The 18,650-nt window shown below is 36.9% G+C and overlaps 1 protein-coding gene across 6 annotated transcripts in view; it reads left to right on the forward strand.

Moving 5' to 3' along the window:
* The window catches only part of Ubr3 (ubiquitin protein ligase E3 component n-recognin 3), a 127,200-nt gene that overhangs the window by 74,448 nt on the left and 34,102 nt on the right, over positions 1–18,650 (forward strand). For 4 of the 6 annotated variants that reach the window (XM_041631408.1, XM_041631411.1, XM_041631409.1 and 1 more), the window contains 4 exons: positions 3,487–3,620; positions 9,547–9,657; positions 12,422–12,634; positions 14,903–15,039. In XM_041631408.1, coding sequence (XP_041487342.1) covers positions 3,487–3,620; positions 9,547–9,657; positions 12,422–12,634; positions 14,903–15,039 — 595 coding nt within the window. The remainder of the gene's footprint in view (positions 1–3,486; positions 3,621–9,546; positions 9,658–12,421; positions 12,635–14,902; positions 15,040–18,650) is intronic. The other 2 variants (XM_041631410.1, XM_041631412.1) reach the window with 1 other exon arrangement.

The following is an 18,650-nucleotide window of genomic DNA, read 5'->3' on the forward strand; positions in this document are numbered from 1 at the left end:
TTCAATATTCTAGTTACATGTGGCGTGTCCTGCCAGTTATGCTTTGGATTCTTGGGTTTTTAAAACAGCAGACAGAAGTAATTCTTGACCCAGCATGGAAATTGCTCTGTTTGCCAAGCTATCTGTCGAAATGTTGTCCTTCCTTTCCCATTCTGAGGAATTTTGAAGTAGTAATAGTTCTTAGACAATGTAGTCGTGATGGATTAAGTTCTTCTGCAACAGGATGTATGAGGAAATTAGTCTGTATATCTATCTAGATTTTAAACCAAGTGTTGGTGTTTTCTTACATAAATAGTGTAGATATTACACAGAAACATAGAGGTGAAGCTGGAGGACGAAATGGAAAAGAGGTTTATATGTTATTGAAAATAAGTAGATATTCATTCAAAGTTCACTATTACAAAGTGGAGTTGTTAATTCTGTCCTCCAGGTAGCCACAAAAATGATCTTCTCAGCAAAATAATAATAATAATAAATCCATATTAAAAGAAAATGGGAAGGGACTCAAAATTCCATACTAGAAAATTTAATTGTGAAAGAGAACAATAATGAATGAATTAAAGGACAAGTAGAAAACAAAATAGCATGATTGCAGAATCAAGTTCTGTGTCAGCAATCACTTGAAATACAATGAACTTAATTTTCTAGTTAGAATGTGGAGATTGACATATTTTAAAAAATGACCATACTGTATGCTATGGATAAGAACTTCACTGTAGGACGAGATGGCTCATGCTTAAGAGCACTGGCTGCTCATCCAGAGGATCCAGGTTGAATCCTTAGCTCCCAGATGCCAGATGGCAGTTCTTAACTATCTATAACTCCAGTTCTAGGGGATCTGACACCCTTACCTGACATAGACAAATATGCAGCCAAAACACCAATGCACATAAGGTAAAAATAAAATAAAATCTTTTTTTTATTTTTAAAGACATTCACTTTGGACTTGAAGATGCAAGTAGATTGAAGGTGACATGCTTGAGCTCACTATGCAGCTCAATTGGTAGAATACATGCTAACATGCACAAAACTTTGAGTTGAATGCATGACTAGGAGGTAATGGGACATGTCTATAATCTCAGGACTCAGGAGGCATGCAGGCAGGAGGATCAGAACCCCTGTCAGCAAAGTATAGGATAGTGAATTCTGTTGAAAATTAAAACAATTAGTACCGAGCCATCTAAAACTTGTTCAAAAAATACAGAGGAAAGAACATTTTCAAAAATACCATGTGAGGTTTAACATTCCCTTGATAACCAAGTATTGGTGGAGGCTGCTTGTTTATTCCCAGCTCCCCAGACCATGAAATAATCACTCAGAAACTATATTATTTGCAATACTATTTGGCCAATAGCTTGAGCATATTGCTAGCTTACTCCTAAACTTATATCCTAAACTGACCCATCTCCATTAGTCTGTGCATCACCATGAGGTCGTGGCCTATGGGCAAAGCTTTGGCGGGCTCCAGTGGAAGCATCTGTCCCCAGTGGTGGCTACATGGCTTCTCTTTGACTCCATCTACGCTCTCTGTATATCTCTTTCAGCCTGGCTTTACTCTAGCAGAAAACAGCTTCTTTATTAACCAATAAAAGCTAACACATAGAAGGATTTTCCACACCACACAAGTACTAGAATGCATTACCAAGTGTAGCTGCAAAAGCCTTCATCAAAATTCTTGTGAATGAATTTGGGAGTGTATTAAGTGTATTGTACATTGTGTGTTTTATCTGTGAGCATTCCCTTGATTCTTTGCTTTATTTCTATAGCTACTGTAAATCTCTAAAACCTAGCTGCAATGTGATATACCTTAGAGTCCCATCCTCCAAAGCAGCTCTTCTCATGCAAATGCATTAAAAAATTACCATTCTTTTTTCAGTGACACATTAAAAACAAACAGACGTAAGCTATCGGCAGTGGTGCTTTGGAAGTACATGCCCTGTGTGATATTCTTGTCTGTGTAGTCCTTCTTTTGGGTTTTGATGTTTTATACTTACAAAATTGTAGCCTTAGTCATATTTATGTCTGTCTTCCTAATTTTTTCTCAGTGTTTTGTGTCTATAGACAACTAAATACCTTTTACCTGCTGCTAGTTGTACCTATATTGCCACATTTGATACTTTGTGCACTAGAAAACACATGCATACATAGGCCTGTGAATGTAAACACCCTTTTCCAGAAGAAAATCAAGGACATTATCTTATATAAAAACAGTACTACTGTCATATTCAGTAAATTTAATATTATGTCTATATTCAAATTCTCCTAATTATCTGACTTTTTTCTCTGACTAGTAATTGTGATGTTTTGATACATGTATATATTGTAGAGTGAGTTATGTACAGCTAATTGATATATCTTTCACCTCACCTACCCGTCATTTCTTTGTATAGCATGTATTTCTTGTCTTTAGTGGTCATTTGTGTGGCTCTCCTTTACTTTAGAGCAGTTTCTCAGAGCCTTTCTCTGATTGGCTGTTCCATAGATGGAACATGTGGATTTGTGTGATTATTTTCTTGCTGTGAGGTTCAGAGTAAACACTTTGGAGAGGGTATTCCACAGCATGTTCCTTCTGATGGCATCACTTTAGGAGGCTTCCATGCCAGAGCACTCCATCGGTGCCACATTGGCCTTTTGTCTTTCACTGAGTGTTTCTTGCCTGAGTCTGACTTTGGCATCATTCTTTCTGATACTAAATTTCTTTAATTTGGCCTTGGTCCTTATAGGGTATCTGCTTAGTAATGGAAGCCTTCTCTTTGTCACATGTAATTCAGGCTCACCTCCCGCTTTTCTCCAGCTTTGGGCTCATTGTTTTCTCTAAGCAGCTCTGCTTTCTTTTAATAACATATTAAAAAATGAGGGAAAGTTATTGTTTCTAGGTTTTGTTTTTGTTTTTTTTTGTATGTGTGTGTGTGACAGACTTTGGAAATCATCCATTCACACTCATTTTATTTTATTATTGTGACAGGGTCTCACTTTGTAGCCCTGACTGGCCTGGAACTCATAGAGTTCCTCCTGCCTCTCTTCTCAAGAGCTGAGTTTAAAAGACTGTGCCACCACATCTCAATATTATTTTAATAGTAAACTGTCCTATTTGGGCCTTTATTTATAAAAAAAACTCCTTTTTTTTGTTTTGTTTTGTTGAGACAGGGTCTCTTTACATTGTCCTGGTTGTTCTGAAACTCATTCACTCTGTAGACCAGACTGGCCTCAAATTCACAGAGATCTGCCTGCCTCTGCCTTCCTAGTGCTGGGATTAAAGGTGTGTACCACCAGGCTTGGCAGCTACTTTTTTTTTAAATTAAGGTCTTCAGAATATTTTAATAATCGATTTAAATATTAATGACTTATACTTAAGTAGAATTTTAATTTTTGATATTTAAAAATATTTGAAAAATTTGAAATTTACTGTTGGTTGTTGTGAAGGACTTGGGTTGTTATTTAGATCTTTGTATTATTTAGTGAACTTTTGTCTCTGTCGTTACTTAGTTTTAGGACAGTGCCGGGACAATACTGAACCAAAAAAGCTGCCTATCTCTGAGGAGGAACAGATTTACCCATGGGACACATGTGCAGCAGTTCATGATGTGAGACTTTCCTTATTGCAGCGTTATTTTAAAGATGTAAGTATTTTTATTATCAAACAATTTCAACTTTTTAAAAATGGTGCTAGAGATTGGATCTAGGGTCTTATGCATGCTAAGCAAGAGTTCTGCCACTGAGCTATAGCCCTGGCACCCAATAGCTTGCTTTATTTATTTGTTTATCACCTATCTATCTATCTATCTATCTATCTATCTATCTATCTATTCGTTTGTTTGTTTTTTTTATGTATATACCTGTTTTGCCTGCACGTATGTAAGTGTGTCATGTGTATACCTGGTTCCTTTAGAGGTCATAGGAGGGCATCAGTTCTGGGAGTTCTTACCTCTACCAATGCTCAGTTCAAAAGGGGCAATCTGTTTCTATGAATTCTTAGACTGAGTCTCTCTCTACAAAACCTTAGACTACATGCTGTCTCCACGAAACCTCAGACAGACTCTCTCTCCGAAACCTCAGACTGCTGTTGTCTCTATGAAACCTCATACTGAATCCTCAGATTGCATCTGAGTTCTTCTGTCCAGCCCTATAACTCCTGTCTCCACCCCCCTAGTGCTGGGGTCATCTTTGTATGAGCTCTGCTTCTCTTTTAGACAGATTCAATCTTGTGTAGCCCACGGTGACCTTGAACTCAGACAGATCTGTCTGCCTTTGTCTCCTGAGTCCTGGGATTAAATGTGTGTACCACCACTGCCTGGTCTGGTCTCTATGGCTAACTAGGGGCTTAGCTCTGCATTCTGATATTCAGGCAAGCTTTATTTATTAGATCACACACAAAATATCACTAAATTTCCCCCTTTTGTCTACAGTAAAGAAAGCTATAGCTAATATAAGAAAAACTATATACAATATATATAGGAAATAAGTACACCAACAATGTCCAGTCCATTTGCATTTGCCAATCCAGAGAAAATAATCCTATCTTGGTGAGTCCCTAGTGTTGTACCTAATTCACTTTTTATTCTAACTTGCATTACCAACTGAAACTATCTTTTGATGTCTCTCAACCCTATACAAAAAGTCAAGCAGTAAGTGTGATATATGTTTTAAATGTTGTTTATTGTGTAATCTACATAATTTATTTTAATGAAAGAATAAGTATTAACTCTTCAAATAATTCATGTAGTGTGTGAATATTTTATGCAGGTTTTTACCACATTTTACTTTTGTGAAAGGATGAATACTAGAATTTTCATGTGATATTTTAAAAATGTAATAGACTATGTTCTCTTACTTCCTGTGAGCTTAGTCGCTTATTTTCCAGCCTCTTTTCAGCTGTAACCTCTAGCATTAGTAGTGTCCCAAGACTTTAAACTTTACCTCAACAGCAGTGACATTGCTAACTTCTTTTTAAGATCACTGGAGCACTTCCCTACCATGTGTGAGGCCATGGCTTCCATCTGCAGCACTGAGAAAAAAAAGTAAAATTGTTGTGTCAATTTTTATTTTTTTCTATTTTTTTGAGGAGGTTATAAATAAGATCTCCTTTCTTTTGTAGATTGAAACTAATAAATTCTGAATTAGATAAACATATAATAGTTTAAAATACTTATTAAGTGTTATTTTTAGTTACTGTAGATTATTGTTTTGATTGCTTTCCAAATAGATATTTCTTGCCTGTGAATCTGTTGATTGAGATATGCAATGTCAGTAGCACAGATGCAAGACACACTACTTCCTTATTGTCAACAGTAATTGGCGAGGTGATAAGACAGTTCAAGCAGTTTGCTTCCACAGCCTGTGGAAGTGAGGTTTCTGATGGCCTCAGGAGGAACTTACAGTTCTAGTAAGGAAGGCATTGTGTACATTAGAATGAATCCTAGTCAATGGACAGTTTTCTGGATAAATACTACTTATCAAAATTAAATCAAGACCAGATAAGCAAATTAAACCAGACCTATAACTGCTAAAGAAATCGAAGCAGTCATCAAAAGGCTCCCAACCAAAAAAAGCCCAGGGCCAGATGGTTTCAGCACAGAATTCTACAAGATTTTCAAAGAAGAACTAATACCGATACTCCTTAAATTGTTCCACACAATAGAAACAGAAGTGACATTGTCAGACTTTTTATAAGGCTACAATTACTCTGATGTCCAAACCACACAAAGACATTACTAAGAAAAAATTACTGACCAATTTCACTCATGAACACTAATGCAAAAATACTAAATAAAATACTGGCAAACTGAATCTAAGAACACATCAGAAAAATTATTTACCAGCTGGGCGATGGTGGCGCACGCCTTTAATCCCAGCACTCGGGAGGCAGAGGCAGGCGGATCTCTGTGAGTTCGAGACCAGCCTGGTCTACAGAGCTAGTTCCAGGACAGGCTCCAAAGCCACAGAGAAACCCTGTCTCGAAAAACAAAACAAAATAAAAAAATTATTTACCATGATCAAGTAGTCTTCATCCCACAGATGTAGGGATGGTTCAACATATGAAAATCTGTCAATGTAATACACCATAAAAACAAACTGAAAAAAAAAAACCCAAACCACATGATGATCTCATTAGATGCTGAAAAAGCCTTCGACAAAATACAACATCCCTTCATGATAAAGGTCTTGGAAAGAGCAGGGATACAAACACCAGGCCTAAACATAATACAGCAAGCCAACAGCCAACATCAAACTAAATGGAGAGAAACTCACAGTGATCCCACTGAAATCAGGAACAAGACAAAGTTGACCATTCTCTCCATATCTATTCAATATAGTTCCTGAGGTCCTAACTAGAACAATAAGACAATCAGAAAAGAAGAAGTCAAACTCTCACTATTTACTGATGATATGATAGTTTACATAAGCAACCCCATAAATTCTACCAAGGAACTTCTACAACTCATAAACACCTTCATTAATGTAGCAGGATACAAGATTAACTTGAAAAAATTAGTAGCCCTCCTTTACACAGATGATAATTGAGCTGGGAAAGAAATCAGAGAAGTATTACCTTTCCCAATAGCCACAAATTGCTGGAGTAACTCTAACCAAACAAGTGGAAGACCTGTATGACAAGAACTTTAAATCTTTGAAGAAGACACCAGAAAATAGAAAGATCTCACATGCTCTTGGGTAGGCAGAATTAACAAAGTAAAAATGGTAATCTTCCCAAAAGCAACCTACAGATTCAATGCAATAATGCCCCTCAAAATCCCAGCAAAATTCTTCACAGACCTCGAAAGAACAATACTCAACTTCATATGGAAAAGCAAAAAACCCAGGATAGCCAAAAAAAATCCTGTACAGTAAATGAACTTCTGGAGGTATCACAATCCCTGACTTCAAGCTCTAATACAGAGCTACAGTACTAAAAACAGCCTGATATTGGCATAGAAATAGACAGAGGACCAATGGAACCAAATCGAAGACCCAAATATCAACCCACACATCTACAAACACCTGACTTTTGACAAAGAAGTAAAAACTATAAAGTGGAAAAAAGAAAGCATATTCAACAAATGGTGCTAGCATAACTTCATATCAACATGTAGAAGAATTAAATCCATATCTATTGCCATGCACAAAACTCAAGTCTAAATGGATCAAAGACCTCAACATAAAACCAATCACACTGAACCTCATAGAAGAGAAAGTGGGAAGCACACTCGAACACATTGGCACAGGAGACCACTTCCTAAATATAACCCCAGTAGCACAGACACTGAGAACAACAGTTAATAAATGGGACCTCCCGAAACTGAGACGCTTCTGTTTAGCAAAGGACACGGTCAACAAGACAAAACAGCAGTCTACAGAATGGGAAAAGATCTTCACCAACCCCACATTGGACAGAAAGCTGATCTCCAAAATATATGAAGAATTCAAGAAATTTGTCATCAAAAGAAGAAATAATCCAATAAAAAAAGGGGGGGAGCGCTACAGACCTAAACAGAGAACTCTCAACAGAAGAATATAAAATGGCTTAAGGACAGTTAAGGAAATGCTCAACATCCTTAGTCATCAGAGAAATGCAAATCAAAACAACTCTGAGATTTCATCTTATACCTGTAAGAATGGCCAAGATCAAAAACACTGATGACAATTTATGCTGGAGAGGTTGTGGGATAAAGGGAACACTCCTCCATTGCTGGTGGAAGTGCAAACTGGTACAGCCTCTTTGGATGTCAGTATGGCTATTTCTCATAAAATTAGAAAACAACCTTCCATATATATATATACCCAAAGGATGCTCAATTGTACCACAAGGACATGTGCTCAGCTATGTTCATAGCAGCATTGTTTGTCATAGCCAGAACCTGGAAACAACCTAAAGGCCCCTCGAATGAATAAGGAAAATGTGGTACATTTATACCACAGCAGAAAAAAACAATGACATCTTGAAATTTGTGGGTAAATGGTTGGATCTAGAAAACATCATATTGAGTGAGGTAACCCAGACCCAGAAAGACAATATCATATGTACTCAGTCATAAGTGGCTTTTAGACATAAAACAAAGAAAACCAGCCTACAATTCACAATCCCAGAGAATCTAGACAACAATGAGGGCCATAAGAAAGACATACATGGATCTAGTTAGTCTACATAGGAAGTAGAAGAAAAAAAGCATCTCCTGAGTAAATTGGGAGCATGGGGAGCATGGGAGAGTAGAATGGGAGGGGAAAGGAAGGGAGGGGAGCAGAGAAAAATATATAGCTCAATTAAAAACAATTATGAAAACAAAAAAGGAATGAATCTTAGTCCAGAAAAAAAAAATGCTGGTTGGCAGATCAAATGATAAAATGAGAGACAGAAAAAGGAAAAATGGTGGGAGCATTAATTTTTTTGAAGTCTTTGGCTTCTCTGTAATGTGTGATAGAGGTAATGTGTGGTGTTTAGGTAAATAAGGGTTGATAAAGAATGACTCTTAATTGTTTTGACAGTGAGTAAGCACTTGTGCAGTTTTAAGCCAGGAGGAAGAGAATGGGGAGGTTAATAGAGTTTTGACATAGTAATTTTATGTTAACTGAGGGACACTAAACTAGAAATTTCTAGTTTCTGGCTTAGGACAAAACCCCATGTTATATATAGAGTCTACCTATCTATCTATATCTTTGTTTGTCTTCCTGTGTGTCTCTCTTCTATCCGTTCTTTCATCCATCATCCATCCATCCATCCATCCATCCATCCATCCATCTATCCGGCAAGGCACCCAGGATTATAGGATAGATGAAATTATGAACTAATTCTATAGATGGCACAGTTTTAATGGCAAGAGACTAGCACTCCCTTGAGAAGTACATACATTGAAGGGGTGGGTAAACAAAGGAAGAGTAAGTATAACAGGGAGGGAAACTTAAGAGAGATTGACATTATGGAAGTTAGAGGGAGGTCTGCATTCCAAAACAGAAACTGAGTTGATGTCAGAAATGGAGAGGTGAGTACCATACAGAACATCTAAAATGATCAACAGCAGTATATATAATTCATACCCAACCGTAGTTTTTTTTGTATATGAATGTGTGTATGTGCGCGTGTGAATATGTACACACAGTCTGTAGGTTTATGTTGAGTGCTTTCCTCAGTCACGCTCTACTTTATGTTCAGAGGTAGAATTTCTTGTTACCTTTGACATGGGTACTGAACAAGTCCTTTTATGGAAGGCACTTTACAGACTGAGCCATTCTTCCAGCCCCTGAATTATAATATTGAGAGCCTATATGTTATAAGATAGAAAAAATATTGTTTATGATGTTTATTCTCTTTTATTGTAAGCATAGGTATTTGAAAATTAAAACTTATAGTATTCTAATTTTAGAGATCTTGCCTTAGGACTGTCTAGTCATTTATTAATTTATGTCATAAAACTACAACCTGTGCATTAGGCTATGCATAAAAAGATGTCAGGTTTGGTTGGATGATTTCTTGGATGTATTTTAGTATGTTCATAATTTTATGTTAATAATTCTTTAAAGTTAATATTCTTTTGTCTTTTTTTCTCTTTGAAGAGTTCTTGCCTTTTGGCAGTATCAATTGGCTGGGAAGGAGGTGTTTATGTACAAACTTGTGGCCACACGTTACACATAGATTGTCATAAATCTTATATGGAATCATTACGGGTAAGTTGATTAGAAAAAATATTTAAAGATACCTGTTTTCTTTCCAGGCATTGATTTTTTTTTTTTTTATACCATACACATCCAGTTCCCCTCTCCAGTCTGAGGGATCGTGTTTTTTATGTATTAGCTGTTAACTCCCATGACTCCCCATTAGTCTTGGCTATTGTTGCTCTAAGTGCTATATGGATCATGTTTTTACATGATCACCCTGTCTTACTTTCCCTGCCATCAGCACTTTTAACCTTTGCACATTTCCTAGTTGATTAGCTTCACTGTCTTGTACTGAGCCTCGTCTGTCTTTATTCCCAAGCATTGACCAGCTGCCTTTGATTTGACATAGAAGTGAGCCAGAAGATGGTAGAAAATTACAAGACAAAGTGAACTATTGTCTAAACATAGGATTTCCTATGTCAGCGACTGAGATTATGTTCATGGCCCATAAATGCACTTATTCATTTATCTCTCTGCTTTCATCATGTCTCTTTCCTGTTTGCCTCAGCAGCTATTTCAGGTCTTTGCCTTCCTACGTCCAGATACTTCTAAATCCTAAGATTCTGTTTCTGCTTATCCCACCAAGATTTCAGTGTGTCTTCATCACACCCTTATCTCCTTTCATGTAAAGTGCAGTTCCCTAGCAAGTGACGTATGCCAGCATGTCTTTCCTTTCTGCTTCTGGAGTGTTCCTGCTGCTGTCTGTGCTCTAGGAGCCCTTTGTCTCCAGCACTGCAGAAGCCATGATCGAAGATAACATCTTTTTTATTATGTTGCTTTGTTGTCTCTCCTGTCTCTTCTCAGTATATAAAGATACTCAGGTCTGCTTCATTCAGAATCCTTCCTTTGATCTTCCACACAACTGAAGTCTTTTTTAGTCTTTCAGCTTCTTAAAAATATTTCTACCATAAAAGTAAATTTCATATTTTTAAAGATCCTTAATTCAGGAGCATTTTTCTCCTTCCTATTCCTCATCACTCATGGTCAGTCACTAGCCAGGATTCTATTGGATGTTCTGGAGTGTCACTTGGCATTAATTCTGCCTTCATTGTTTCCACTAATATTTTGTGTATGCCTTCCCCCACCCCCCAGGGTTTCTCTGTATAGCCTTAGCTGTTGTGGAACTTGCAGGCTGGCCTCAAACTCACAGAGACCCACCTGTCTCTGCCTCCCAAGTGCTGGGATTAAAGGTGTGCACCACCACCACCTGGCACATATATGTCCTCTTTTGACTTGATTTTTGTGATTGTTTTCAATACTAATTTCCTTACTCTAATTTATTTACTATCTTCCTAAAATGTAAATCTGTTGTGACATATATCAATACTTTTTTGTTTTCCTCTTGGTAGAATGAAGCTTACTTTTTCTCTGAATGCCATTCATGTACTGCATGGTCTGAGCTTGCCTGTTGTCAGGATTAATAAGCTAATGGTTCTTTTTTTTTTAATATTTATTTATTTATTTTTATGTATACAATATTCTTTCTGCGTGTATGCCTGAAGGCCAGAAGAGGGCACCAGACCCCATTACAGATGGTTGTGAGCCACCATGTGGTTGCTGGGAATTGAACTCAGGACCTTTGGAAGAGCAGGCAGTGCTCTTAACCGCTGAGCCATCTCTCCAGCCCGAAGCTAATGGTTCTTAAGCACATTATGCATTGTTATGAACTGTTAGGTTCTAGAGGATTGTAGATTCTGTGATGAATCCTGGGGATAGAACAATAAATAAGACATCTTTCTTCAAAGAATTCATGGTGTTTATTAGTTACTTTTCTCATTGTGTGATGATATACCTGACAAGCAATAGAAGGAAGCAAAGGAAGAAAGCAAGGAAGGAAGGATTTCTTGGCTCCCAGTTTGAGAGTACAGTCCAGCATGGCAGGGAAGACATGGAGGCATGAGCATAAAGGACTGTTCACATTGACCCACAGTCAGAAAGCAAAGAGATCAATGCTAGTACTCTGCTTGTTTTCTTCTTTTTATTCAGTCCAGAACTCTGGTCTGGACCCTAGTGCTGCTTCTCCCATGTGGAGTGAGGGTCTCCATCTCAGCTGACTCAGCCTAGATACTCCATCAGAAGTTCTAGGTCTGTCACGTTGACAGTCAAATTAGCCGTCTTTTGTGCAGCTGGTGGACAAGAGTGCTAACTGTTGTAAGGTATACACAGGGTCCTAGTGACCATTTGCAGTGTGCCAGAACATTTTATGAATGAAGGTACTTTTGAGTCATTATATCTATATCTGTATATTTGAAGAACTAATTAGAAATCTGATTGTAAAGAGCTTTGTGGTCCATATAAATCCTTGAGACTTTATGTAACTTCCTCAGAGAAAGATATTAAAGGTTTGTATATGGAGGAAAAGTGCAGTATTGGTTAGGAAAGAAGATAGTGTCTTGTGTGTGATTTGGTATAATGCTGTATTATAAGAAGTGCTTCGGGCCAGGCAGTGGTAGCACACACCTTTCAGCCCAGCACTCAGGAGACAGAGGCAGGTGGATCTCTGTGAGATTGAGACCAACCTCAGCCTGGTCTACAGAGTGAGTTCCAGTACAACCAGGGTTATTATACGGAAAAACCCTGTTTCAAAAACCAATTCCCCCTCCAAAAAAAACCCCCAAAACCCTTTGACAACTAAACCAGACATTTTATTTCTTTGTGACATTTTAGAGATGCCTTTGATATGTATGTGAGTTTACTGTAAAATCTGGTATTGCAATTTTTGTTTGCTGCAAATGTGTGCATCAGATATCTGCATGTTTGTTTCATCTTTCAGAATGACCAGGTTCTTCAGGGCTTCTCAGTGGACAAAGGAGAATTCACATGTCCCCTCTGTAGACAGTTTGCTAACAGTGTTCTTCCATGTTATCCTGGAAGCAATGTGGAAAGTAACCTTTGGCAACGTCCTAGTAACAAAAGCACACAAGATCTCATAAAGGAAGTGGAGGAGCTGCAGGGACGACCGGGAGCTTTCCCAGTAAGCATCAGTGTAAGGCAGAAAATATCCTGGTTAACTTATTAACTTAGTTTGTTTTTCAGTTCCCTCCATCCCTCCGTCTCTCCGTCTCTCCGTCCCTCCGTCCCTCCCTCCCTTCCTCCCCACATCGTCCCTGCTATATCTACACTCTTTTCTTTTCTTTTTTCCCTAAATTATCCTGGGCCTTTATACATTTAGTAGAAATGTATAAAGAAATTGATTTACTAGAAAATTGATTTTTAGAGGTTTTTGATTGTGCTTATTAAAAACAGAATGAAAATATTAGAAATTATTAGACCCTATACTTTTCCTTAGTCAAAATCATTATAATTTAATGTATTAAGGCTATCTTCCAGATTGTGAACTTAAGCTTTGTCCTAGTTAGGGTTGTCATTGCTGTGACAAAACACCATGGCCAAAAGCAACTTGGGGAGGAAAGGATTTGATTTCACATCACTGTTCATCACTGAAGGAAGTCAGGACAGGAACTCACACAGGGAAAGAACTTGGAGGCAGGAGCTGATGTAGAGGCAGGCCATGGAGTGGTGCTGCTGACTGGCTTGCTCCAAGTGGCTTGCTCAGCCTCTTTCTTATAGAACCCAGGACCATTAGCCCAGGGATGGTCTCACCCACAGTAGGCTGGGCCTTCCTCTATCTATAACTAACAAAATGCCTTACAGGCTTGCCTGTAGCCTAACCTTATGGAGGCCTTTTCTCAGCTGAGTCTCCCCCTCTCCTCTGATGATTCTAGCTTGTATCAAATTGACATAAGAATAGCCAGCACAAGCTTAAATGGTTAGGCTTTTTAAAGAAGTTGAAATATTTAAAAACAAAGCAAAACAAAAAGTACATATGTTATATTGCTTATTTAGCAATAGATACATTTGGAAAATGGTATCAGTAGATAATTTTGCCATTGTGTGAACATCAGAGTGCATTTATATAAACCAAATGGCTTTGATGTCTGTAGGTACTATCTTTCAAAGGGACTATCATAGTATATCTGTGGCCCATTCTGTACCATTACTAGATATGTAACTCTCTGTTTTTGTCTCTATGTACAAACATAATATACAACATAAGTGTCAAATACAATGTAATCATTTGAAAATATATTTGTTACATTAAGATTAAGTTTGACAATGTGAATTTAATCTCTAAGGACCCACATGGTGGAAGGGGAGAACTGACTACCCCAAGTTGTCCTCTGGCCTCTGCTACCTATGTGCCATATTACATAGCCCACTCAGATGTACACAAGTGTACACTCGCCAAATAATGTAATAAAAAGAATGTATTTACACACATCTTTATTTACTCTGAAAATACTATGTAACAATTCACTATAAATTAGTCTACTATAATGTGAATTTGGCATAAATGAATCTGTTTTGTAATTTCCACCAACAGAATTTATGTGATTTAAGTTCTTAAAATGTTTTACCTATATTGTAGATTTCTGTTATGGTCTCTACAGAAGTGACAGATGCCTGCCACCCTGTAGTTTTATAGTGCTGGGAACTGAACTTAAGGCCTCTTATGCTCTAGGCAGGTGCTGCGCCACTGAGCTATAATTCCTAGCCCCTAAAGACACTTAGCTTTTGGAACAAAAATTTGTATTAAACAACTCATATTCATTTCTTGGCATTTACTTTCTCAAGTTGGAATTTGAGGGTGTGTGTGTGTGTGTGTGTGTGCGCGTGTGTGCGTGCTTGCATGCAAATTTATGTGTTTAAAATTTGCCTGAAAGTAAGGGACACTGATAATATATTTCTTTGAAAACCAATCTTAAATAAAGTCAGGCTTTTTGTAAACCTGTAATGGTTCTAAAATATTATTTAGTATTATGTATTAGATTAGAATAGAATTTTTGTGCCTAACTCATAATTTATAATTGGCTTAGTCATAATTGAGTATTATTAATTGCCATCCAGAATTTGAATAAACAATTATAAGACAATTCATCCAGAGGTCCTGTGTTCAATTCCCAGAAACTACATGGTGGCTCCCAACCATCTGTAATGAGATCTGGTGCCCTCTTCTGTCCTGCAGGTGTACATGCAGGCAGAATACTTTATATATATTGAATAAATAAATCTTTAAAAAATGATTTATTTTTGATTTATTTCTTTGCACACTACATTGTGCAAAGTTGTTCATGTTACATCTCTTTTGACTTGTGTTAATTTTCTAATGTGTTCATTTGATAAATGTTTCAGTTTTAAGCTTTTATTAAAGAAAATGAATATAAACTTTACATGTATGTTCACTTTTTTATAGTCAGAAACCAACCTAAGTAAAGAAATGGAATCTGTAATGAAAGATATTAAAAATACCACTCAGAAGAAATACAGAGACTATAGCAAGACCCCAGGCTCACCAGACAATGATTTTCTCTTTATGTACTCTGTTGCTAGGTAGGTATGTGTAATAATTATTAGTATTTCCTTAATATTAGTTTTTCTTTATTGTTCAGTGGATCTTTGTTTTATCTGTTGCTATTTATATTTGCTTAAGGAAGGGATATGTATCTTTAATATTGGTTAAAAGAATAGCTCATTTTTTAACCTCCCAAGAGGTTATTTCCTGAAGTTATTTTTAAAATTACTTTGATGCACAGTTTGGATGCTGTTGAACTTTATGGAACATAAGGGGACGATATAATGCTTACTTGGGATAGATAAGTTCCTTAAAGTATGACATTTTATGTGTGATTAAGTCCTGTCCAGTGCTGATGCCAACAACTAAAACCTAATGTTATGTTCCTTCATTACAGAAAACACAGCATCAAGAGAACTTGTTTCTTTATTGGCCCTCACAGTGTTTTAGGAAATGACAGCTGGTTTAGAAAACCAGAGAGAGAGAGGAGAGCGCAGGAAGGCAGGTGTTCCAAGCTTGGTGGAAGGCTCAGGAAGCTTTAGTCTAGTTGCTGAGTAGGTGGACCATCACCAATGAACACATTGAAACAGGAATTTTGGAAAATGTGTGAAAATGGAGAGACACAAAAGAAGTAAGTAGGAAGGAAGCAGTACATACAGCTAGGCGCTTACAAACACATTCTTGAAAGCTGACACTGTAGAGCCTTGGATGTCTTTGTAGTCATACTTCTTATTCTTTCTTTCTTTCTTTTTTTTTTTTTAGTTTTTCAAGGCAAGGTTTCTCTGTAGCTTTGGGTCATACTTCTTATTTTGTTCAAATAGTATTGTAGTCAATAAGATTTAGAGAGATGATGTGACTCAAAGTCATTAACAACTTCCTGGGTATAAAGGACTGGAATTCAGATCATTTGAGTCAAGAGTCAGTGGTTTTGTTTTTTCAATAGTTATCTCTTTTCCTGTCTTGTGTTCAGCTTTCATAGGGGGTGTTATGTTTTCTAATCTCTTTGCCTCTAGCAGTGCAACAAAACAGTAAATGAAAGAGTATATGTAACTTTTAACCAGGAAAAATGGTTCCAGACTTAGAAGATTTATAGCAAGCAAGGTAGAGCTCTTAAAGAGCTCTTCCGTGTGGAAATATAAATGTTGGACCCAGGTTGATACAGAAGGATCTGCTGGATTAGAAATGACTTTCTAATCTGTGTGTTTCTAGGCTGTTGTTTATCCAGAATGATTTTTTTGTGTGTGTTTGTGTATGGTGGTGGTAGAGAGGTATACAGTAATTATTTTGTTTCTGGAGTTACCAATTATTGCATACTAATAACTAAATGTACTTATAAAACTAAATTTAATATAGATTTTATATATTTAACTTTACTAAGGATCTAGGATAATGATTATCTTCTATATAAAATATAACATTGTAGTTGAATGCAGGTCAGCTATCATACTCACACATACATTCTCTCTCTCTTTCTGTCTCTCATGTCACTTGTATATTATGCCTTCAGTTTCACTAGAGTTAGCATTATCGGAAGATCCTGAGATTCTGATTGAATGGGAATGATCAATACATGGAATTTATCCAAGTGATTGATTTTCTTTGTACGCTGAATTGTGCAGTGGAATGCAATTCCAAAAATGGAATTTTCCTGTATTATAGATTTGATTAAGATATAATTTGGGTGATATTTTAGATCCTTTTTTTTGTCTTAAAATATAATAACTTTTATAGACAAGCAAGGACAAGTATCAGATGCTAAAGGTATAGGTAGAGAGAGGAAAGTCATGTACCATCCCCATCCTTCTCTGAAGCCCAATAATAATCTGAAGTAGCGAGACAGTGACTGTGTGGTTAGCAGATCAGCTCCTCTATCCCACTCTCATGATGAGCTTGCAGTGCTTCACTGCAGTTAGAGCTGAACAAGCGAAGGCCAAAGTGACCAAGATCAAAATCTAAATGGAAGGACAAAGGTTTTTATGGTATTGAGTCCGTAATGTCAAGATATGATACTAGGCCTTTATCTTAGTCTAACACGCAACTTATTTTGTTAAGATATTTTAATCCTGCTAAATATTTTAGAGCCTGCCTTTCAGGAAAAATATTTCTGAAACTAAATATTTATGAAATAAGTTGCAATAAACTTTGGATTACTTAACTTTTGAATTAATTGTGATTCTCAGAACTTGAAGATATATTTGGCATTTTAATAAAACACAATTCTAGTTTCTTAGTTGAATTTCTAGCTGTGTAAATATTTTATCTGTTGTTTAGGAAGCATAACAGTTCTGCTATTTGGGAAGAGAGTACCCATTAAGATAGCTGCAGAACTCATTCTCCTAAAGGAGAAGGCACTATGTCTTTGTTTTTAGTTTGATTTGTATGAGGACTCTCTGGAAGATTTTTCCTGAAAGCAACAGAGGAGAAATTGTTGGAATGTGTTTTTGAAAATTAATTCTCAAATTAACCATAGCTGCTTTATTCAAATTTCAACTTGTTTCTGAAATTTTCGTTCTGTTGCAAATATTAGTCATAAAAATGGATAATGAAAAGATTATGATAGGTAAGAAGGTGTCCTTCAATAGTCATGCATTATTTTCTTACTGACACTAAGAAAGACATGGCTTTCAGTAATTGATTTTCCCCTAGGGGCTTTTGTATCTAAGTCACAAATAATTTAGAGGTATTGGCCTATGGCTCTTGGTGTCTATATTGTAAGAAAAATGGGAATGGTAGAAAGAAGTAGGAGCATCTGAGTTGAGGATGAACAGATGTCTTTTCATCATGAGTGGACTGGTGTTCAGTAGAGTGATTCTACTTGTTTTCATATACTGTGTTGTAAGTCTAGGTCTCTGAAAGGAGTTATGCTGGAAATAGGAGGAATACTTTCTAAAGTGCCAAGTGATCGGCCTTTTGTCTTTTGTAAGTAGAATCTGACTGTGCTATACATGCTAATTTCCAGATTCTAAGCTTAAGCAATCCATCTCAGCTTCTTGAGTAGCTGGGACTGTGGGCAAAACCCACCATATCCAGTGTCAAACTGAACCTTTGAGTTTACTTTTGTTTCATGTCTTTTTTCCCCTCGTGAAAAAAAATCTATTTTTTCTTTAGTTGTTCTTGCATTTAAGGGTTGTAAGGGTCAGCAAAAGGAGATAACTATAAATCAGAAACTAGAAGTTGTTAAATGTGTGTGCAGGTGTGGATGTTTTCCCTGCAGCTGTATGGAGTTTCTTCTCAGCCACTCTTCACCTTGGAGGCCAGTCTTACTGGCCCTGGAGCTTTCTGGTGGTCTGCTAAATGTGCCTGGCTTTATGTAGGTATAGGAGATCTTAACTCTAGACCTCATGCTTGCAAGGCAAGCATTTTACCTCCTGAGCCGTCTCCCCAGTCTTACCATGGTTTTTGTTTTTGTTTTTTTACGTAAAGCATGTAAAAAGTATTGTTGAAGATTTAGACACTAAAACATGGTCACATGAAATTCTTCAGGAATTTACAATTTAGTTGGAGAGCCAACACTAAGAAACATTGCATATAAAACAGAATAAAATAGGTTCTAAAGCAGAATAAAATAAGAAAAAAATGTTATATAGGCAGGATGTTGGAGAACTTCCAAAAAGAATGTCTTAGTGTTTCTGTTGTTGCAATGAAACCC

This window comes from Microtus oregoni, unplaced genomic scaffold (assembly GCF_018167655.1).
Source record: "Microtus oregoni isolate MIOR12 unplaced genomic scaffold, Mior012 000037F_ref0000500, whole genome shotgun sequence".
Classification (NCBI taxonomy): domain Eukaryota; kingdom Metazoa; phylum Chordata; class Mammalia; order Rodentia; family Cricetidae; genus Microtus; species Microtus oregoni.